Genomic DNA, 23,490 nt, shown 5'->3' with positions numbered 1-23,490 from the left:
GGAGGAAAAGGAATTCAGACTATCAAACCCAAAGGAAAATGCTATTATGCCTCAAATCTGAAGCATTAGCGTCCGCCTAGTGCAAGTTCGCAACAACTCATGGGTTTCTCTCACATTTTTTTCACAATTTCAACTAGCTTACTTTTGCTAAATATGTATTGTCAATATTTTTCTAATAAAACAAAACCATATGTATAAAATAAGTCTCTACTATTTGATAATAACCTCAATCCTCAACCTGTAGAGGTTTCAAGTTCGACTTTTCAAGATGGAATCATGTTTGACAAAAAGTACTTAAATTTACCCAAATTGAGATTTCTCCATACGAATTAGGATTAGTACTTAGCCCCAAAGCAGATAAGTGAATAAAGTTTGATACTCCAATTAAGGTTAATCTTCATTGGCCCCGTCCAAGCAAAAGTTACTGTTAGAATCAAATAAATGGTCACCATTCCATCGAACTTTATTTTTGAACTATGTCCACTGAACAAACGTCATGTTTGATCATAATTACGACCCAGATCATCTCAATCCCTCGTGGGTCTTGCCATAGACAGTATATTAGTGTTGCCCACTCAATTACAAATCAAATTGTGACAATAAAGGATCACTTAAACAAATCTTTGCATGCCCACTCAATTACAAATCAAATTGTGACAATAAAGGATCACTTAAAACAAATCTTTGCATACGCAATTGCATGTTTGATGCCATTTTAAACTTCTTTAGTGAAAATTTGACGTCCATCATTGTTAAAGAGGCTAAATTGAGCATTTTTTTGTAAGTAAATTTAGTTGCCGTTACTCACTGCACTGATAGCAAAGACTTGATAAAAGAGGTTACTCATATAGCAAGCACTCTCCATCTCTAATTTTTAGATTGCGATTCGAATCGCTGAGTAATTCGAGTCAACTGAGTAAGTAAAAAGGTGAGAGCTCGTAGGATGGGGTAAAAGAACCCCAACAGCACAGACATTTTCATTTACATGCCTAAACTATTTTAGGCTAATTTAACCCCCACTTTTCGACAATCAAAATCCCAATAATAGATAAAATACCAAAACTAATTTACATACTTACAGCGCCAATTTTCACTTTAAACCCTAACGATTCTGATGCTGAGGAAGCCGAAACCGAAACTGCGACGCTGGAGATCTAACAGCAACACCATGCCAACATATACCGCCTCTACACAACTCCTCAGAATGATGACGACGATCATCATGATGATTTCGTGTCATTGCATATGATGTAGCTTTACGAGTCACATCCCAAGTCAGACTCACAATCAGTACGCCTCCAACAATTGCTGTTGATACAATCAGTACAAAAACTCCGCTGTAGCTCCGCCCAGTTATCAATCCGTACGCCTTCATCGCGGCTATCACTAACAGGTAAAACGTCGTTAAATTGGACACTACTGCATCTGAAATTGTCATCTTTTGACGCTAAATTAAGTTGTTGGAAATGGATTTTTTTTGGTAAAATTGAGTCAATTGATCATATAGTAGTGTGATAATAAAGGGTTAAAAATAGTGTGGAGTGAGAATTAGGAAAATTGGGGGTTGGGTTGGGGTAAGGTACGCGGTTCGGGGATAATGCTATGGGCTTTTGAGCTTATCTTATCTTTTTTTTTTGGTATTGTTATTTCGTGTTTTTGATGAAAGGGAAAGGTAAGCAGATGAATCTGATTCGGTACCCCCAACTATAGATACACATTCCTTGGTTGATAATTAGTCGCTCCGTCTCAAATTACCTGACTTATTTATGTTTTACACAACTTCAAAAAAAAAAAATATTAATAAGAGATATAATTTAATTAATATGATCTTATTTTTAATCTTGAAATGAAAAATTACCTAGCATATTTGTGTTTTTGCACAACTTCAAAAAATTAATAAAGGATATAATTTAATTAATATGATCTTATTTAATCTTAAAATAAAGGGAGTACTTTTTTTTATTTGTCTGGTTTTAATTCAAAATAAAAAATTTATTTTAATTTATTTATTTGTTTTTAATTTAGAACGAAAATTCTCTTTTGAAGACTTTATGAATATGTTTTACTGTAGTATTTTGGTTCACATATGACAGGTGAATTCATGTGAGCTGCTTTGCTCGGGCAAATCAAGTCATTGAGTGTCAATGCGGGCGAACATGATTCCTAAAAAGTAAATAATTTTTTAAAAGAAATAGAGGCATTTTTTTTCAAAATCTATTTTTTAAAAAAGTAAGTAAAATAAATTAGAATGAGAGTAGGGGTTATGGTTAGGGGTGGGCATGTTACGGTACGGTATGGTATTTTAAACTTCGATATGGTAACTTCAATTTTCGGTATCTAAAAGAGCAATACCATTATCATACCAAATTAATTCGGTATGGTTCGGTATTTTAAATTCGATTTCGGTATTTTATGGTATGGTAATTCGGTAACCATCTAATTACATATATTCATATAAAAAAACTATAACTTTAAATTTTAAAAACGTCTCAATCATGTTAGGCTAACAACTATCTTTGTTAATCAATTGCACAAAAATAACATTTCAATCACGATTGAATAGTTCGAAATGCAAACTCTGAACAACAGTATCTAAACTTAAGCATAGTACTCTTAAATAATAAGCTTCCCAAAAAATTTATTTCTGAATAAAAGCTACTTTTATGTTCAATTGGCTAATGAATGATATATAAATATATTTAATAATCTTAAATATAATATATATATATATGTTTTATATGTTATTAAAAAACTTCAATGTTGTATACGGTATTTTGATATTTATTGCATAAATATCAAATACCCTATCAAATACTAAAATAATTTAAAATTTCTATCAAATACCATACTAAATACCATGCCCACCCTAGTTATGGCAGTCCAAAAATATGCAGACGTGTGTCTAAAATGTGGGCACTGTGATTATTATCATCTTATGGGAACGTGGCGGCACAACATTCCTGATTGCAACTTTTGGGGACGGCCAATTGTGTCGTCATTTCATACTTGACTTATTTGCAAGGCAGTGGTACAAAGCTTAATTTTTGAATCCGGAATCATTTTATGCTATCAAACTAAAAAAAATCAAACTACGTCATATATTTAAAAAGAGTTAATACATAAAAATGATCCTAAACTTGACACCAAATTATAACTTTGGTCTTAAACTTTGATAGTGCACAAATAGAACTTTTAACTATTCAAAACCTGAACAAATATGACCTCTGATTTTGCAACCCCATGCGTGAGTTTCACTTGCGCCTACGTGAAAAGATAATTCAATCACACGGTGTCACATCGTTAAAAGGTCTGACTTGGAGGGAGGTTATATTTGTGCAGGTTTGAATAGTTAAAGGTCATATTTATGCACTGTCAAAGTTTTGTTTTTTGTGTAGTCATCGTTTTTTTTTTATTATTATTATTATAGCTGCAACACCTAACTTTTTTTTTAATTGAAAAATTGAACCCGCGCAGTAGGTTGAAGGAAGCACCCAAGAAAGCAAATAACACCACTGGGCTATCTAAGTGCCTTGTTTCATGTGGTTCAACATTAATATACGTACATAAATATACATTCTCTACCTTATATATATAACATAGTTTTTTTACCGAAGGGGTTCGGGTGAACCCCATGGCAACTACGTAGGTCCGCCCCTGCATTAATTTAATAATATTTTAATAATGTTAATTTAATAACATTGTAATAACGTTAATTTGATAACGTTAATTAAATATACTACTACTACTATCCTTAATAACATTTTATTAAAACTATAATTTTTTTATTATTAGTATAACTTCATCTTTAATTTAATAGTTAAATAAATTATATTTAAATATATTATATAACTTAAATTCGTCCTCTGCTTCATAATATATATACATAACCGCGCGATTTTTTCGTATGAGGCTGACCCACCTAATTAATAAATCATCAATATTGCTCTTTTTCCGCAATGACAAAAGAAATTAGATGTCATTTTCATCTTTGAGCAAAAAATAATAGTGAAAAGTCATTTAAAGGTTATATTTGTGCAGTTTTAAATAGTTAAAGGTCATATTTGTGCACTGTCAAAGTTTAAGGTCATATTTATGTATTATGCCTTTAGATTTTAAGCTGGACACGCTCAGTTTTGCGTGTAGAACACGCGTTTTATCACGTAGGATTGAAGGTCATATTTGTGCAGTTTTGAATAGTTAAAGGTCATATTTGTACACTGTCAAAGTTTAAGGTCAAAGTTATAATTTGATGTCAAGTTTAGTGTCATTTTTATGTATTAACTCGTTTAAAAAAGTACCAAACTATGCTTAACTCACAAAAATTGTGAGTTATGCACAAATAATTTTAACGAAAAGCAGCTGACGGCGTTAAATTTTTTGAAAAGTGCATAACTCACAATTTTTGTGAGTTATTCATTCTTATTTTAACATAACTCAGAATAATTGTGAGTTATGCATTTTATTTTAACATAACTCACAAAAATTGTGAGTTATGCATTCTTATTTTAACATAACTCACAAAAATTGTGAGTTCTGGATTCTTATTTTAACATAACTCACAAAAATTGTGAGTTATGCATTTTATTTTGTGAGTTATGTGTTAAAGAATAAAAACATTTCCCTTTCCCAGTTCTCACTTTAGCGATTGAGAATCAAAATTTCAAAAAACCCTACCCAATTTCAACTGGTCCCCCCCCACCCACCCACCCTTTTTCATTGATTGTGCTTGGACATGAATTAATTTTGTATAGTTAATATTTATGTGTTCTTTTGTTTTTTACTTGGATATTCGATATTCGTATTAGGCATTGTTTAAACTTTCTAGCATTTTCTTATCTTGAGTCGAAAGTAATTCAGAAACAACCTATCTACCTCATATTTGAAATAGAGATAAGGTCTGAGTACATTCTATTCTGTTAAAACCCAACTTTATGAGATTACACTGAATATGTTTTTGGTCTGATTAAATTTAAATTTGTTTCATAAAGTCTTATAACGGGGATTAAAGCCCACTAACAAAGACAATTTTATATTCAATAGAATTCAAACTCGAGACAACTGATTTAAAGATAAATTTCTTATTTTCTTTTTGGCCCTAATTTTATATTACAAAAGCTTGGACATGAATTGATTTATTTATTTATGTCCCAAGCAATAACTATAACTTCACATCAATCTAAACATAGGCAGACTTAAAATTTGGATGTTATATATAGATTCAAGTTCATGATCCTACCACAACTAATTTATCCTATTGGGTTCTCAATCTTTACGAATGGAATAAAATTTACATACATTCTATTCTTCCTCGAACTCACTCGTGTAACTACACTTGATATATATGTTGTTGTTGTTGGGTTCAAAATCTACTCTCTTTATCTTAATTTATGTAAAATGGTTTAAAGTACGAGAGAAAACATTTAATTTTGCCTATGAATTTGGGTACACTACGATTTATCATATTTTTTAAAATAAAATTCACATACTTGAAAACTATACGAAGCACAATCATGGACAAGGAGGGGGCAGTTGAAATTGGGTAGGGTTCTTTAAAATTTTAAATCTCAATCGCTAAAGTGAAGATTGGAAAGGGAAAGACTTTATTCTTTAATAATAACTCACAAAAATTATGAGTTATATTAAAATAAGAATGCATAACTCATAGTGAGTTATGTTAAAATAAGAATGCATAACTTATAATCTTTTTTGTTGGTACTGTATTTGGTGTTTTTGATGAAAGGGAAAGGTAAGCAAATGAATCTGATTCGGTACCCCCAACTACAGATACACATTCGTTGGTTGATAATTACTCTCTCCATCTCAAATTACTTAACATATTTATATTTTGCACTAACTTCAAAAAATTAATAAGCGATACAATTTAGTAATTAATATGATCTTGAAATTGAAGGGAGTATTTTTTTTTATTTCTTTTGATTCAAAATAAAAATTTATTTCAATTTATTTATTTGTTTTTAATATTAAACGAAAATTCTCTTTTGATGACTTTTTTTTTTTTATTTTCTATTTGATGTCCGGTACCTGCATTTGAGTCCGACTAATTTGGATTTACGCCGGGTAAGGCTCCATTCGAAAGGTAGCGCTCCCTTTCAAGAATTTTTTCATACCCAGAATTCTCGCGATCTTTAATTAAGGGAGGAGCAACTACATCCACTGCACGACATCCTTTGATGGTCTTTTGAAGACTTCATGAATGTCTGTATTTTATTTCACATATGACAGGAGCTGGTTTGCTCGGGCAAATTAAATCATCGAGTGTCGATGCGGTCGAACATGATTCCTAAAAATTAAATAATTTTTTAAAAAGAAATAGAGGCATTTTTGTTCAAAATCTATTTTAAAAAAAGTAAGTAAAATAAATTAGAATGAGAGTAGGGGTTATGGCAGTCCAAAAATATGTAGACGTGTGTCTAAAATGTGGGCACTGTGATGTGATTATTATCATCTTATGGGAACGTGGCGGCACAGCATTCCTTATTGCAACTCTTGGGGACTGGCCAATTGTGTCGTCATTTCATACTCGCAAGGCAGTAGTACAAAGCTTAATTTTTCTACATAAAAAATATGTAATAAAATGTAAAGTAAGAACAATTGTTGGAGCACAGAGTATTCTTATACATTCTATTTTAGCATAAATATTCTTGTGAACTCATACAAAATTGTCTACGTAATTATGGATGGAATTTTCAGTGTCAACTTATGTTTGGTTTTGGGTAGGGGGTCTTAATGAGGATTTTGCTTTTGTGCTACGTTAAATTATTCTCCTTAAAAAGTGAGATGGATTTTTTTCTTTTTTTAATTTGGTGCCAAGAAAATCGAATAAAATAGACATCATATTGGGAGAGAGACTGCACCTAATTCTGTCCAACTTCCTTTTTGGAAGAGAATAGCTCTTATGGATATTTTGGTTTTTGGCTTTCGAGGCTTGCGGTCCCGTAAAGTTTTGGTATGCACTTTAATATATTGAAAGGTGTATGTATCATACAAAGACAAAAGTGGAAGATAAGTTTGTTACTGATGGGCCACTATCAAAATTAAATTATAACCTAGCAACAGCTCATCTTATTAGGCACCAACTCTGCCATTATTGTTCCATTAATAGGAGAAATAAGGGTAGGAGTTTTTAGCATATCAGTAAGAATTCCTACTTCAATTGCATTTTTTTTAGTTTGAGAGTTTATCGACGCTAACCTTTCTATCCATAAAGGATAAAATTTGCGTACATTCTTATTCTTTCCAAACCCCACTTGTAAAACAACACTAGTTATGTTGTTGGTAAGAATTCTCATAAAAAAAGGTAATCAGGTAATGTATGAGTCCTCATGTTATCATAATAACAACAACAGTACTAAACAATCAATTGTACAAACAATTTCAATTTTTTATTCAATGTGCTGTGATTTAGACGAAATTATTAAAGTAGGACATTGGCCTACTATTTTATATTAGATATAGTACTATAAAAGATAAAGTAAGACCGGATGAATTGTTTTCTCTTCTTTCTAATTTTTTGACTAAAAGAGGTCGCTTTAGTTATTAAAAAACTAAAACATCATTGAACTTGCCTTTGAAGTGGATCTTTTGAAAAAAAAAGAAGGGGAATGCAACTGTTCTACAACAAGTGAACAAAGATATTCTTGCATCTTGAAAGTTCCACCTACTCTAATCCAACCAATTTACTTTTACATGCAATCACAAACATGAAACTGGGGGTAATACATAGTTCATGTTACCCAGAACATAAACAAGATGTACAAATTCTTACCAAAAGAGAAAAAGAGGGCCAGTTCCAGATTTTATGCTTCTTCCAGGAATCAGGTTGATTCAGCTGATGAAGCATTGGACCGAGCTTTCTCATACAAGCGGTATACCAATGTAGACTTAGACATTTGAGGTTCTCTTTCTAGGACAGCGATCACATCTTTAACAGTAATACTGCGAGCAATCCTAGTTTGTGTTACCACTTGATTTCTCCCGGCTCTTCTCACAGCACCTACAGAAAAGAGAGTGGTCCAATGAAATTAAGATAAAGGCACAAAGGTTGCAGCAGCTAATGGTTAGTGGACAGGCTAAACTTTAGGAACCACACTAAACAAGAAGAAATATCAACCATGACCTGAATCAACCGAGGATCAGTAATTTTACACATTCCGGGATGATAACAGTTCAAGCGTTACAAAAGCAACTAATATTGTGCCTCAATCCCAATCAACTAGGGGTTAATAGTGGACATGTGCAGTGTTTCTTATCTCTCGATGCTAAGTGGTGCTCTACCACTTAACTACATTCAAGGAAGATCCTTGGCGTAAGCTATGGGTTCGGCCAAACCCAATAGCTTTGACCTAGACCATATGTATGCCTTATGAAATCTACTATGTACAAGTATCAAATTAAAAACCCAGTAGGAGCCATCTAAAACGCCAAACTCTAAGCGTTTCACAAGATGGTTTGGAAGGAAATTTATCGTGTTCAATGCTGGGATACTCTTTGCTGATCTAAATACATCTCATTCTAGTATTTTCAAACCGCTGAGTTCATTCTAGTCAGGATGTTCGGTATTTTTATTTTTTCTTGGATCAAGTAAAATGAGAAAATTTCATTGAAATGCATCAAGAGGAAGCGAAAGTTACATCAGCTGAGGAAAAAAGGTAGCTCCTGTACAATAAACCTGTGGTCATTAGTAGTAATTCAAGGAACTAACGAAATCCATAAATTTATCTGAAGACTATTTACACATTTTCAAGTTTACACCAGCAAAAAGGACTCATGCTTCTAGCCTTAACTTTGTACAGAGGGGAAATGACACCCTCAAAGCATCTAAGGTTTCTTTCTATCCAACTCCAAAAATGGCATGCTGGTACCCTTTTTTTCTTCCACCCCAGCTGATATATGCTTCTCATGGAATAGTCAATACCCAGCTCATCCCAAAAAGGTTAAGAATATACTCCCCAGTCTCGGGTAGCTTAATAATGGAGGATAGACGGTTGATGTTTTCTGATTCTTAGACACATGTAGCCCCTGCTGCATAGTACAGTTCCCCTTTTGGCAACGTTATCGTGAGTCGAGCAAGCATCCTGGACTAGCAACCAGCTGAAACAGGATGTCTTGTTGGAATTTTGAGATTTCTAGGCCAGTCTCCAGGGTCACACTTCAGAAATGTTGTTGTTGGGGCAGATCTTCTTGTAACAAGATTTAACAAAATATGGACCATCCTGGCTGAAACTCCAAACTAATCTGTCCTTTTTAGAAGTGCCGATTGAGAACCCTTGCAATCTATTTAGAGGAACTCCCAGCTCACCCACCTCCGAGTCTTGAAAATTCCTTCTCAAGTGCAAATTCCAAGAATTCTCTTCCCTGCATTGGCTAACTGTGGCTTGGGACAGCACATTTAACTGGTAGTCTTGGGAAATTTTCCTGTAAAGTAGTAAAGTACTATTCCCCAGACATACTCTAAATTAGCTATGCTCAGGAAAATCCTCCCAGAGTCGGCTTATGTTTCGGTGGCAATACCATAAGAGTCACAACTCACAAGATACTTAGTGTGCCAGAAGTCTTGCTCCCCATGTTTAATTTTAATAATCTATCTCCAGAAAGAATCTTCCTCATTGCAATACCTCCAGAACCATAACAGGAGCAAACATTTATTATGAACAGGCGGATCTCTTGATCCTAGGCCCCCACACTGTCTAGGCTTAATACTTTGCTCCAACTGACCAGATGATATTTGTGCTGAGTGCTACTACCCTCCAAAAGAAAGTTCCTTCTTTAACGGGGTTAAAAGGTCTTAATCATCTAGAAAGTCCAGCAATACTTGGTGTTCTTGCATAATCAAGGAGATATAGAAGTAACCGATAATCCCTTTAACAACAAATTTTCTTTAACATTTTGGAAACGAAAAATATTTCAAATCTCTGAATATTTCTTTCAAATGATGATTGATTCATGTCTTAACATTCTTCCAGAATTTGATTAATTTCACTATCATAGAGCATAACGTGACAACCATTATCGAACAGGGTAGTTTATCATAATATCTACTTCTGAGGTGAAGCTGAAATAATGAGGAACACAAAGATGCCCCTTACAAAAATCCCATTACACTATTCAAATGGTGAAGACACCTATAGGCATCAGGTGTAGCACATAGTATTTCACCAAACCATACTTTGAGAGCGCCTCCAGTGATCACGCACTTCTGACAGATACTTCAAATTAATTTCAGATGTTAAAAGTCAACATACTATGCCGAGGGTCTTTCGGAAACAGCCCCTCTAACTCCATGAGGTAGGGGTAAGGTCCACTTACAGTGACCCCACATGTGGGATTACACTGGGTATGGGTATGCTGTTGTAAGAGTCTAGATTATGGTTATTCATTAGAATGCATGGAAGGCAAGTACTAACATAGAACCCAGGAGAACAACAACCATAATAAAATGCCACATATCGTAGTTTATGCAAAAGAAAAGCAAGAATATGATTTCAAACAATGTGTGATTCAGGATCATAGCAATCACGTTGACCTAAGTCATAACTACTCTAAACACCATGCTTAAGAGATACATCATTCATATTTAGTGTGCAGTCGGATGAATCTCGGAACTAGGTCCAATAACAGATAATCATCATACATACCAGGTGTGGCTATTGCAGATGCACGGATCCTTTTCTCAGCTTCTTGATGGTCCCTTGAGCTCTTTGTGGGAACTGATAAATTCTTCCGAGTCTCATCTTTACCAGGCTGTGAACCAGAAGCCACATCACCTCCCCCTTCACGCTTTTGTCTGGCCTGCTCAGCCATTAATTGCCACTTTGAAAACATGTCATCCCCTCCGACAGCAGCTCGAGCAGCAACATTTGCAGCTGTAGTTCGCATCTTATCATCCTCTTCCTTGTTTACCTGCAAAGATGCACACAGTGGGAGGGATCGCAGTTATGAAAGAAATTACATTTGACAATTCCCTATGGATCTTAAAACTATCCAGAAAACAGCATTGTGAGCAAGGGAGAATACGTACCCTTATTGATTTCCCGCGGCCATCATCCTTCTCCTTATCACTGTCAACTCCATTACTACCTTCAGGCTGATATCCAAGTCATTAAATTACACATTTTCCATATTAACATTGACCAGTAGAGACTTTAGTTGAAGCACACTCAAAGTGGAGAGAAGGATAACTCACTCACTTCATTTGCCTTCTGGAGCTTTTCCACATCAGCTTGTTTCTTTTCCCATTCTTCCCGGGCTTTTCGATTGATTGACAAGATTTCTTCACGAACATCTGAGGTGACAATTATTCTGTGTCTTGACTTCTCAATGTCAACTCTCTACAGAAAGTAGACCTCCATCTCAGGTTCATATTAGAATCCTATAAGCTTCACATAGCATATTTTAGAAGAAAAAATTAACCAAGCAGAATGTTAACCTGTTTTGACAGTCTGATGAGACTACTTATAAGTCCACGCATTCTTTCCTCCACACACTGGAAGTTGAAAGTTTAGCGGCACAAGAATTTCCAAAAATAAGTATAAGACAACAGAAAAAGATCATATCTCACCAATGACAAGCATCGTTCCACATCACTGCTCATATTCTTTAAACCACATTTTGCCACTGTCAAACAGAATCAGGTAAGCAAGAAACATCGTGATTCAGTTAGGAAGATGACTTACTCTGTCATGTAACTATATAATACCAAGTTGCACATCAAAAAGAGGAAAGAACTAAAAGAGGGATTTAACTGATTTCTGTCAATTTCTTCTGAAGTGGAATTTTCTGCAAAATCAGCCTTTCCTCTTCTTCTTGCACAACTCGTCGAGATGCTTCAGAAACTCGACTATCCTCCTTGGGCCCAGAAAATAGTTGCTCTTCCTCTGCCTGTTTTGTGCATTACAAAATAATAACAAATTAGTTAGAAATACTTCTGAATACATTCTTTAAACAACTAGTTATGAGAACAAAATATATTTTGCATTCCACTATTGGGCATCGAGGGAGGTACCCTTAGATCAACTCCACTAACAGCAGTAACATCATTAAGTTGTTCGATGCTCTGATCTAAAAAAGCTCCCGACACCTTTTGCTTCTTTCTGTGAAATATACAGAGGGATAAAACAATACCAAAGACAGAATATTGAGACACTAAGCCAGCAAAACATCACAGTAAAGGTGCTCAGAATAGTATACCCCGAAGGTGGAGGTGAGGAACCTAGCGCATCGAGGGGCTTCTTCTGTCCAATGGAAGGCTTTTTCACAGGAGTCTTTCCATTGTTTCCTGGACCAAGTGAAGATGCCACAGAAGGTGTCCGAGAACTTAACTGACGCAACAAAAAGTGGGAAAAAAGTGACAGTGAGAAGCATGGAGATAAGAAAATGCATCTAATTCGCAACTTCAAAAAAAATAAGATACAATGCAAGACAAAACATGAATTTTAGAAAGGAGATCAGAGACGTGCAATCAAAAATATTGCAAGTGAGAAATACTCCCTCGTTCGCTTTTACTTGTCACATTTTGACTTGACACACCCATTAAGAAAAACAATTAATAACATGGCTATTTTACCATAGTACCCCTATTAAATGATGTTTACATTGTGTCTTGAAATTAATTTGGAGAAAAAAAATTAAGGTTAAGGGTAAAATAGGAAAAAAGAAGTTGTCTTTTCTTGATATGTCAAAAATGACGAGTAAAAGTAGAAATTAAATTAGGAAATTAGTGACAAGTAAAAGCGAACGGAGTAAGATATATGATGATTACCAGAGTGCTGCCAGAAACAGAACTCATGTTGCCAATCCTCTGGCAGATACAACTTATAACATCCACTTTGACCCTCTGTGGTGAGGGCTTTGTGGAAAAAAAAACGAACTTGTACTTTCTATTTTAAACATTCCTATATTTCTGTTTAAATGACATTGACTTTCATAAAACCAGCAAAAGAAAAAATATTCCAATAGCAGAACAACTAACGCTATAGATTGGGTTTCTATCATAGAGTTCCAGACGCTCCATTTTCCTAGAGATGAAACTAGATGAAAAGAATTTATCTTTGTTACATGTAATAGCATAAAAAAACAATCAACACAGGGATTTTATGTGGGAAAATTACTCTTCCCAGAGTCAAAGAACAACGAGTTCTCTCTCTCAAATTACCACTAAATTTGAGTTACACAGGTTTAAGGTTGTAACCAACCACAGACCTAACCAACATAGCACCGTTCCCCCATTCTACAATACGCTTCAACTGTAGCCTAACTTCTTCAACAACTCTACCAAATTGTTGGAACCCTTACAACTCAAACAACGCCTAATACAAATCATTATGAATGTAAAGGGTTACAGATAAACTTGAAGAATTAAACTAGAAAACAGGAACTGTTTGGGATAACTCTTGATAGGAACAGGGTTTTTAGTAGCTACCAGTCGACTCTTTCTCAAGCTAAAGATACTCTCACAAAATGTCCTCTTTGTTTGTCCAGTTGAGTTTCTTGTCTTCAACAACAAGAAGATGCTTTATATAGGAGTAGATAGTCGTCTCTTGTTCTCCTAATTCAACAAGGATTAGATCAAGAATCCAAGATTCTAATCCTAGTTTGACTTCGTTCTAATATACGTGTTAGACTCTTCTCAACGACTTTCCAAAGCTTCTTCCACGTTTCAAAATATGGTAAAGTTTCCATATTCTCTTTTTTTTTCCATCATTGAATTAGCTGTCATACTAATACCTCAAGGAATCCTTCTACGCACTTGAATCTACTTTGCCTAGATCACCAGTCTTCTCCTAGTCTACTTCGACCATCACTATTCCTTCATCGCTTGTAGTGTACTATTGATAGCAGCAGTGTTATCAAAAGTGAAAAGTGCAAAAAGCTCTAATGTCCATTAGGGCTTTAAGCAAAACGCGAATAAAGCGTGGTCTTTAACGAAAATAAGTGCAAGGGGATAAAAAAAATACTAATATATATGTTTAGTCCAAGATTAATAAGTATAAGCATGAATGACAAATATATGAACAAGGAAATTGAAAAAATAATTACGATAAAGTGAAATATCAACTGTTTAGTATTGCCTCTTCAGAAGAGGCTCATTGGCAAGGAAAGTATGCCTTAGAACATTGATGACGACATTGAAGCGCACATTAAGTGAGGCAAAAGGATCAATACATTTTGAGCCTCGGGTTAAGGCTTAAGCGTTCTGTAAGCGCGCCTTTGATAACACTGGATAGCAGCTCTTTGTAATAGACATGTTAAGGAAAGGGTTCTTCTATAGTGCTTTGTTATGAACACCACCAGTCTTGAGACCAGTGAAGGACCTGACTCTTGCATATGTTAGTTACATTTTGCTACTCATTTGTTAATCACCAAACTTCATGTTGTTAGCCTTAGCACATAGCTCTCTATTCACATTGCTCTTCCTAGCACATGTAACTTCATAGTTCATTACTCTTAGCTTGACATAAGGCATGCCACAAATTCACATGGTGTGCGCGCTTTTGGGTTCGATGATTGCGTAGCCCGAGGAACAATTCTATAAGGTCTACTGGGCCAATAATATGTGCCACAAGTTTAGTCATGACAGCTATAGTAAGAGTCGATTGCTCCCTTGGTATACGGTGTGATAAACCTCAACGAGGATGCTGAGTCCCTAACGAGAGGTGCATATGACACATAGCGAGAGGGTCAATGAGGCCGAGTCGAAGAAAAGGATTGACTGGCTTCTATGCAGGTAAGCTTCCGAAGAAGCAGTGCAAATGACACCTTAGGTGAATCCCACATCGAAATGAGAGGAGAAAGTGGTAAGCAAGGCATAACAAAAGTTCATATGGTACACACACTTCTGGGCTTGATAATAGCATAGATTGAGGGATAAATTTGTGAGGGTTGTGGGGCCAAAACGGACAATACTTGACATATGCTTGGACTGTGACAAGTATGGTATCAAAAAAAACTCTCCCTTGATGCTTTGGCGAGGCAAACCTCAGTGAGGACGCTAAGCCCCTAAGAGGAGTGCATATGACATCCAGGAGGGAGCTGGAGCCGACAAGGCCGAGTCAGAAAAAGGACCAAAAACCTTCTAAGCTTGAAAGCTTCTGAAAAAGGTCTGTATTTGACACCTCAGGTGAATCCCACATGAAATGGAAAAAAAAGTGAAAAGTTATATAAGGCATAGCACAAGTCACATGGTACACTCATTTTTTGGACCGATAATGGTGTAGTCCGAGGGACAAATCCCTGAGGAGCCAAAGCAGACAATATATTCCGTAGTATTAGGTGACATGAGTTGTTCTTCTATTAAATATTGAGAGCTCTCACATGACAACCTTTTCAAAGAAAAAAAAAATCTAGAGGAGTTTCGTTAGTCATACTGAGTAAAGAAACAAGTGAATTCATAAAACAGAGAGGAAAAGCCAGCAAAAAGAACTAACGAATATACACAAGTGACACAGAGATATTAAAAAAGATAGCATGTCTACAAATATAATATATATATATATGTATGTATGTATATGTATGTATATATATGTATGTATGTATATATATATATTTATGTATGTGTATATATATATGTATGTATATATATGTATGTATGTATGTATATGTATGTATATATATATGTATGTGTATATATATGTATGTATGTGTATATATATATATGTATGTATATATATATATATATGTAAGAAGCATGTCCTTATACTTCCAAAATCTGTAATATATCCTCATTTGAAAAGTCAATAAATCAACCCAGGATGCAAAGTTGCCAACCAAGAAAATTACCAATGTGCTAGCGTCCATATGAGATGTCATAGAAGACGAGCCTGAATTTGAAGGTTTCATGCTAGTGGTTGTTGATAAACCAATTTTGGAGGTCTGTTCAATAGATTCATCCTTTGAACTTTCCGAAGTGGAATTTCCTTGATCCACTTGAATAGAGGAGAAGGGAGATAACTGGGATCTTTGTAGCTGGTCAGGGAAATGATCAATCGGTTCAGGCTTTGGATTGGTCATTGGTGATGAATGAATACTTTTCTGCTCTTTATTGGCAGATGCTTGCCACTGAACTGAGGTCTGCTGAATTCTTGAAGTACTTGAAATATTAAGACTCACTGCAGGTAATCTTTTGGCTTCGCCAAAAGTGCTTTGCTTTTCAAACTTAGGGGCACCCATCATTCCCATGGCCTGTGCTGGAACTCCAAACTGAGTTGCATTTCTGCTCTGTTGAGCTGAAATTTGTCTCATTTGTGCATCATCGGATTGCTGTTTAAGAGGTTGTGTTGTTGAAGAGTTGACATTAGATGCAGAATATGCACTATAATTGTTCCCTGCATTTGAAAATGTGGGAAAAGATGCCTGCGAGAAGTGTAAATGCTGCTGTTGTTGCCTATTAAGTCCCTGAACTGGAAATGGTGTGCGATCTCTTTCTTGTTTTACAGTAATCAAACTAGAAGAATGCATCTGGCTTCCTTGGGCTCCATGCAAATCGGCTTGTTTTTCAACCTCATGCAACTTTTGAGCTTTACTCTCAATTGCCATATTGCTAGAATCTGTCCATATTAGCATAGGAACAACAAAAGAGAAGTAAGGTCAGAAATGGGCCTGATTAGCACAAACCAAAGAGATTCAGTGAACAAAGGTACCATCGGCTGGCATTTGCGAGTGTTGCTGCTGCGAAGCCTGAGACTGAGGAAATTGACCGGGAGCAGTCTGTGAGTTTTTAGATGCCTGAATAAAACTTTGACGTAGAGTTAATACACAATTAATTACTGATTTAACAACTGAATAAGTGCAGCTTCATGTACCTGGGATTGAAATTTATATACAGCCATTTTGAGCATCTGGTCACCAATTATACTTCTCATGTGTCTTACAAAAGTTTCCTTAGAAATTTCATTTTTCTGAACACATATTCCAGTTGTTAGCAAAACTACCATAACAGAAAAGTCAAAATGATGCAAAACTAAAGTCAGCTATAACAAACTACTTTGAGTTTAAGGTAAAGAGTCTGGAGTTGCATTGCCCTGTCCTTGTCAAGTTGGGGTTGTATGTGAGGGAAAAGCATGGCAAAAGGCACTTGTTTGCTCTGCTTAGCTACATTCATTGCTGCTTGGCTACTTGATCCACTTGCTGACTCGGACTGATTACTTGCCTCTGTTGCCACACGTGGCATACCACTAGTTCCTGCTGTCAAGGACTGCATGGATTGTAGACTATTTGCTCCCTGAAAGTTTATATGTTGGGATTCTGGATTTTGAGTATTCTTTTCAGGATTCTGCATATTTACTGCTTTAGAAGAATGAAGTGTGTCCTGTTCAACCTCTGTGGTTTGATAACTGTCCTGGGATATATGCTGCAAAGGTAGGGAATTGATCTCCTGCGATGAATCATTTTTTTGCTGCTGATTCTGAGAATCTGTATCATGTCTTTTTAACTGCATATCAGACAACTTTTCCTCCTTTTGCTGCATGGACTCTGAATCTTGAAGGCTACGACGACTGGCATTTTCATCAGGGTTAGAAGTTTGCCATGGGGCAAACTGATTTGAGGTATAACTGCTTCCTTGAGACAATGGTACTGTTTGCAAATTATGCAAAACAGATAAGACTGTTTTGAAGGAAGGAGAAAGAGAACACTACTGAAAGAAGAGACAGTAAGGAAGTGATAAAGGTGCAGTAGCATTCTAAGACAAAGTTCCGACCACAATCACAAATTGTCTTCACATCAACAATCTTTCAGCTCGGATATTTTCATGCAAATCTGAAATGATTATTCTTCTGATATATGAAACATAGATGAATTTCCAAACTGGAACAATAAGTTCTCTTTGTTAAGGCAGGGGAAGGATAGCCTTAGTCAAAAGGGTCCTCTGCCTACAATAATGAGGCATCAAGAGAGCAAAGCAGTAAAAACCATTGTTTGACTCCAGAATGAGGGGGTTTGACATACATTATAACAACAACAAGATACCGAGTTTATTGCCACAAGTGGGATCCAGGGAGGGTGGTGTGTACGCAGTCTTATCCCTATCTTATGGAGGTAGAGAGGTTGTTTTCGACTAAGTTGCTCGGACTCGGGTACGGGTGTCCGATACGGGTACGGATCTAGAGGTCGGATCCTTCGCGGTCTCAATTTAAAGATTCGGGGATATGGATCTAGGGATGGATACGGGTGCGGGGATTCGGCAACAAATAATTTAAATATCTAAAAATAGAGTTATAAAACATAAATTATGAGACATTATTTTTTTTTTTGAGAAGGTAACATTTAAATTATGAGATATTATATGAAAAACTTGAGGAAAAAATGTTGTTCAAGAAGAAAATCTTGGAAGGAGATAAAAAGAAAAGCAATAACATAGAAATTTCTATATACTAGGTATTCCATTTTCTTCAATTTCACCTCAGCTTTTGTTTTGATTACAAAATTTCTTAAAACTGTCCGGACATTTCCAGTCGATTTTGGTCAAAGTACCCAAAATCGGTTGACCAGATCGGGTACGGATCCCATACCCACGCCCACGCCCACACCCACACCCACACCCACACCCACACCCACACCCACACTCATACCCATGTTGTGTTGACACGGGTGCGGCACCAAAAGTGAAGAGTCCAAGTAACTTAGGTTTCTGAAAGACCATTGGCTCAAATAAAGCAGTTTAAAGCGAGTTTGAACAGGAAATACCGTACGAAGAACAGACAGTATCAACAACAAATAATACAATAATCGGAACGAAAAGAAATAAGAAGAATAAGATAATAGGAGAGGGATATTAAAGCAATGGAGGCAACATGTAATAGACGGATAGGGAAACACTAGAGTATTACTACTAATCCTGAAATGGCTTTAACGTGCATTAAAAGGGAAAAAAACAACTTTGACCTTTGTTAAAAGTGGCATCATAAATACTGCTTCTTGAGTAGGGAAAACTCTATTACTATAATTCAGTGTTCAAAAGGTGAAAAGCATAAAAGGCACCAAGGTCTGATGGCTTCAAGCACAAAGTGAAATTAAAGTGAGTTTTATAAAATGCACGAGTGGAAAAGCTGTACATGTAACAACAAAAAAATAACAATAATCAAAAGTAAAAATGATATGGACAAGAGAATTGAAATAACTATAATTCAGTTAGAGATGAAATAGAGCATGTGTCAACTAAATCCCAATACTACTTGAAGAATTTATTTTGAAGTAAAAATGCAAAAACTCCTAAATTAAATAAAGTGACCTCGTTATGGTTTAAATTTCCAAATTTCATATTCCTAATCAATAATATATTCATTAGAAAGATGCTTTTAACTAGTAATATATAATTTTGACAGCTATATTTATTATTTAGTGCCATAGTCCTCAAGAAAGAACCCATGAACACTGAGCAGAGGCAAACCTGATCACCCTGGTACCAACATTGAAAGTCGATTAAGCAAGTCAGTTCTTTCAAAATAAAGGATTGATTGAATTGTCCTAATTGTCTTATTAGGACAATTCAGGGTTTATATGCTTCTTCGGAAAGAATAGTCCATTGGAGTTGATGAATTTATCTAGAGTTTATGGGTTTATGTATAAAGGATTTTTATCGAAAACAATTGCATGCTAAGTGCTCAGCTTGTGGTGCACCTAGCTCCAAGGCTTAAGTGCACTTCAATTGTGCATGTGACAATAAAACTATCACCTACAGCTATGACTTATGGAACTGACAACACTCTTCATACATCTAAACAAGATGTTTGAATGATACATAATCACACAGACATGCACAAAAATCACATAGATGAATAAACTTTTGTTAAATCCTGCATTGTGTTGGTTGCTATTTCTTTCCTTTAATCTGGTTGCTTTTCTATAGAACTACAAAAAGTCTCTTGACCTTTTACCTGACCCTTGCCCTTGAGGCCTTCCTTTAAAATTTTCTTTTCTTTTGTTGAATAGGAAAAATTTCCTTCTCATTATCGGTAAACCATAATGAATTTATATTTTCTCAATTAAATATTGTATATTGAATGATTAATAGAGACCATTGTTTACAGCTATGTCTTATGGCCATGGACACAATTATATGAAGAACTCAGATCAACCAGTGTTGATCCCCAGAACTGAATAAGCTTTTAGCCTACTCCGAGGAAAACAAAAACGGAATTTACTGAATAATGCATAAAATGTGAGAAGCCAAAAGTAAACAACTGGAGTAACTGGCAGGCCTCTTCCCAAGAATTGTTAACAGTCCACGAATACCTTTCACTACTTGCAAGGCTGCAAGACATTAAACTCTTTTGACGTATCACCAATACAAATTTTGCAATACCAGAAGAAGCTAACCAATCACTTCCTTTTTGTTTCAGGGGCAGGGTCAATAGACATGCTGCATGAATATTGATCTCTTCTACTAGTGCACTGCCTCTTACAACTTGAATTATTAATGTGGATCAACCCATTTGGGGAAAACTAATGTAAAATAGAAAAAAAAGACATGTACCTGTGCCTTTGACAAGCTATATTTTGTTGCTCTACACAAAAAATCACAGGATTAATCTCAGTCAACAGATTCACACCTAAAGATAGAATATTATTCATTTTACAGCAACAACACCAGCCAAACTTGTGAGAAAACCACCCCTTTAAGAGATATCATCTGCTATGATCCTTGAGCAATTTCTTTAAATAGTTGACATCTATTACTTAGACCTTCATCTAAAGCTTTCTTAGCAATAGGGATTCGGAACAACTGATATCCTTGTATACAGTGCCTTTCTGTTATCCTTTATTCTTACTTGGTTTAATCACTACAAACTATGAATCTATGGTGGTTCCAAACCACCCCGTGCACACCCAACAACTTTGTGATATTTAAGCTTATCTCCTTTACAAAACGTTCAGAGGTGCCATATATTACCCGGACCTGCTCCCCTCCAAATTCTTGATAAAAAAATTGCAACTTTCCCATTACTCGCAGTGGATATCTCCCTACATCTGATTTTTTTTCATGCTAGATAAAGGGGCAGCCTGGTGCATTAAAGCTCCCGTCATGCGCAAGTCCGGGGAAGGGCTCAACCACAATGGTCTATTGTACGTAGCCTTATCTTGCATTTCTACCTAAGGCTATTTCCAAGACTTGAACTCGTGACCTACCGGCCACATGGCTGCAACTTTACCAGTTACTCCAAAGCTTCCTTTAATTTTGTCATGCTAATTATGCTAATATATAATGGTCAATAAAGTGGGTTGAGAACCATGAGGTCTCAATTTCAAATCCTTGCAGACACGAAAAAACACTCAGGGAATTCGTCTCATTTTTCCAAGCCTTGATAGACAGAGTTACCTAGTACCTATCGTTTGTGGGAGGTGACAGGTATCCCATTGAATTAGTCAAGGTGCACCAAAGCTTACAAGGACACCACAATTATACCAAAAAAATCAAAACTTTTAGAATATGTTGCTTAAGCTGAGGATCTTCCGGAACAACCTCTCTATCACCATGAGGTAAGGATAACGTCTGCATACACTCTACCCTCCACAAACCCCCACTTCTATTGAATACACCGGGTACGTTGTTATTTACAAGCTTTACGATAAAAAATACTCGCCCAAGAGCAACTATACATCCAATGGCATCTATAACCTCAATAACCATAATTCTCCCTAATCTTTGCAGTAAGCAATATACTTTATTGACACAACAACAAAGTGTACAATCCATAACAAAATTGACAAAATTTAATAACTAAATAACGATTAAATTACCGCTATCAGAATCAGACGGCTGAGATTGTGAATTATCTCCACCAATATCCCTATTTAGGGCAGCAGTAAATGCCTCCACATCCGCCCCCGAATGCATAGTCTCATCCTATTTATACCAAACAAAAATCACATAAATAAACCCACCATTTCCGATAAATAAACATTAAATATATAGAGGAAGAGGGCAAATTTGGAAGAAGAAAAAAACAAAGTACCTCGTCTTCTTCAAGGAGTTTCATGATAGAAGGATCCATTAATACGGAAACTCGTAAACGTTTGTCGATTCTTCTTATATATAAAATCAATTGTATGTTATGGAAATTGATTCGTTTCAAAATAATAATAATAATAATGGAAGATCTGTTAATTGATGTAAATTGTAATGCCGGGTTTTCGTTACTGTGCGAATTGATTTTTTGAAAAATAAAGGAAGAACAATAGTAAACTTTTTGTTGATTTTGGGAAATTAAATTTGATTTTAGTAGGAGAAATTGAGGATTATATTTGTTGGGAGTTGGAATTCGTAATGGAAGAGAGAGGAACAAAGTGAAAACGTTCTTGCAGTGTAATGTATAGCAGTAGGGAGTGCTATTAATAGAGGAAACTTTTTTTTATTTTTTTTTATTTTCTATTTTTTCTTTTCCTTTTTTTGACCTTTCTGGGCTTTCTTTTTTCTTTTTTTTTTCTTTTTAGTTTTTAGTTATTTGATTTACTTGAGTCTAAAAAATAAACCCAAATTAGGATTGCTTTCAAATTTTAGTCCCAAATAAAAAAATCTTCTTAAAATAATCTTTACCTATTAACTAGCATTTTTTTGGACAAAATTACTCCTGATCAATCAAGTAAATTACATAAATGATTTTGTAATGGATAACAACTCCATATATATAGCTTTCAACTTTTTCAAGTAAATTACATAAATGATCTCGTAATGGATAACAACTCCATATATATAGCTTTCAACTTTTACTTTTTTCTCTTTTTAATTTTACTTTGATTTGTTTTTCTTTTCTCTTTTTATTTTTTATTTTCTCAACCCTTATTTTTTTCTCTCAACTTTTTTTTTATTTTATATTTTTTATTAATTTTTTATCTCCTCTTTTTTTTTATATTTTTTAGTTGTTCTCAACCTTGGCTTTTTTTTTTCCATCTTTCAACGTCTACTTTTATAAAAAGAAAAAAAAATATTTATTTTTTATTTTATTTTTTTTAAATTTTTCTCGACTTTTTTTTTTAATCAACCTTTATTTTTTTCTATTCTCTCTCAACTTCTACATTTTTTTATTTTTATTTTTTAAATATTTTTCTTCATTTTCTTCTTTTTTCACAATTTTTATTATTTTGTTCTTTTCTTCGATTTCTTCCATTTAAATTATATTTCCTGAGTAAGAGTTGACACTATCACATTATAAAGGTAAGATTTACGACTTTCGAACAATAAGCTATGTTTCATAGGCAAGAGTCTACAAAAAACATGTAAAATAGCGGAGGTTTATTTGCGGGATTATTTTAACCTCTGTAAAATTATACGAAATGCGGGGGTTAAAAATCTACCGCTATTATTTATAAAATTGTACGGGGGGTTTTAAACTCCCGCTATCAATAAAAACAAATAGAGCTTTATACCATTATACCATTAAAACGTGTAAAATAAATTTCCCTCTTTTTTTTCAGTTAGCCAAAATGTTCACTCATTTTTTAATTCCCCCAAATATCCCTCTCTCTCATTTCCCCCAA

General features: G+C 35.0%; 2 protein-coding genes across 6 annotated transcripts; both read right to left on the bottom strand.

The window, feature by feature from the left end:
• Window positions 1–941: 941 nt before the first annotated feature.
• Window positions 942–1,733, bottom strand: LOC107867220. Its single transcript, XM_016713366.2, has one exon. It carries the CDS (start codon window positions 1,436–1,438, stop codon window positions 1,103–1,105), a length of 336 nt encoding a protein of 111 aa, XP_016568852.1. The 5' UTR covers window positions 1,439–1,733; the 3' UTR covers window positions 942–1,102.
• A 5,849-nt stretch (window positions 1,734–7,582) lies between these two features.
• On the bottom strand, window positions 7,583–22,328 carry LOC107867222 (transcription initiation factor TFIID subunit 4b). Of its 5 annotated transcripts, none has more exons than XM_047411132.1 (15): window positions 21,969–22,327; window positions 21,754–21,859; window positions 16,997–17,619; window positions 16,818–16,913; window positions 16,656–16,740; window positions 15,796–16,562; window positions 12,208–12,338; window positions 12,023–12,110; window positions 11,763–11,898; window positions 11,579–11,634; window positions 11,447–11,503; window positions 11,208–11,348; window positions 11,039–11,104; window positions 10,656–10,920; window positions 7,583–8,014 (listed from the first exon to the last, which is right to left on the bottom strand). In XM_047411132.1, exons 1-15 carry the CDS (start codon window positions 22,005–22,007, stop codon window positions 7,836–7,838), a joined length of 2,835 nt encoding a protein of 944 aa, XP_047267088.1. In that variant the 5' UTR covers window positions 22,008–22,327; the 3' UTR covers window positions 7,583–7,835. The 5 variants fall into 5 exon arrangements, with proteins under 5 accessions (XP_047267088.1, XP_047267090.1, XP_047267091.1 ...); XM_047411134.1 differs by having other exon boundaries at window positions 17,000–17,619; XM_047411135.1 differs by having other exon boundaries at window positions 16,997–17,589; window positions 21,969–22,326.
• Between the last annotated feature and the right edge of the window lie 1,162 nt (window positions 22,329–23,490).

Source organism: Capsicum annuum, chromosome 4 (genome assembly GCF_002878395.1).
Source record: "Capsicum annuum cultivar UCD-10X-F1 chromosome 4, UCD10Xv1.1, whole genome shotgun sequence".
Classification (NCBI taxonomy): domain Eukaryota; kingdom Viridiplantae; phylum Streptophyta; class Magnoliopsida; order Solanales; family Solanaceae; genus Capsicum; species Capsicum annuum.
The sequence above is the reverse complement of the archived record's forward strand: the minus strand, read 5'-3'. Positions and strand labels throughout refer to the sequence as shown.

Coding starts and splice junctions, on each gene's coding strand:
- LOC107867220 (XM_016713366.2), bottom strand. CDS start 1,438: ATGACAATTTCAGATGCAGTAGTGTCCAATTTAACGACGTTTTACCTG.
- LOC107867222 (XM_047411132.1), bottom strand. CDS start 22,007: ATGGATCCTTCTATCATGAAACTCCTTGAAGAAGACGAG. Junction 11,899..12,022: donor TTAGTGGAGTTGATCTAAGG/GTACCTCCCTCG, acceptor TGCACAAAACAG/GCAGAGGAAGAGCAACTATT. Junction 11,635..11,762: donor GAAGAAATTGACAGAAATCA/GTTAAATCCCTC, acceptor TCTGTTTGACAG/TGGCAAAATGTGGTTTAAAG.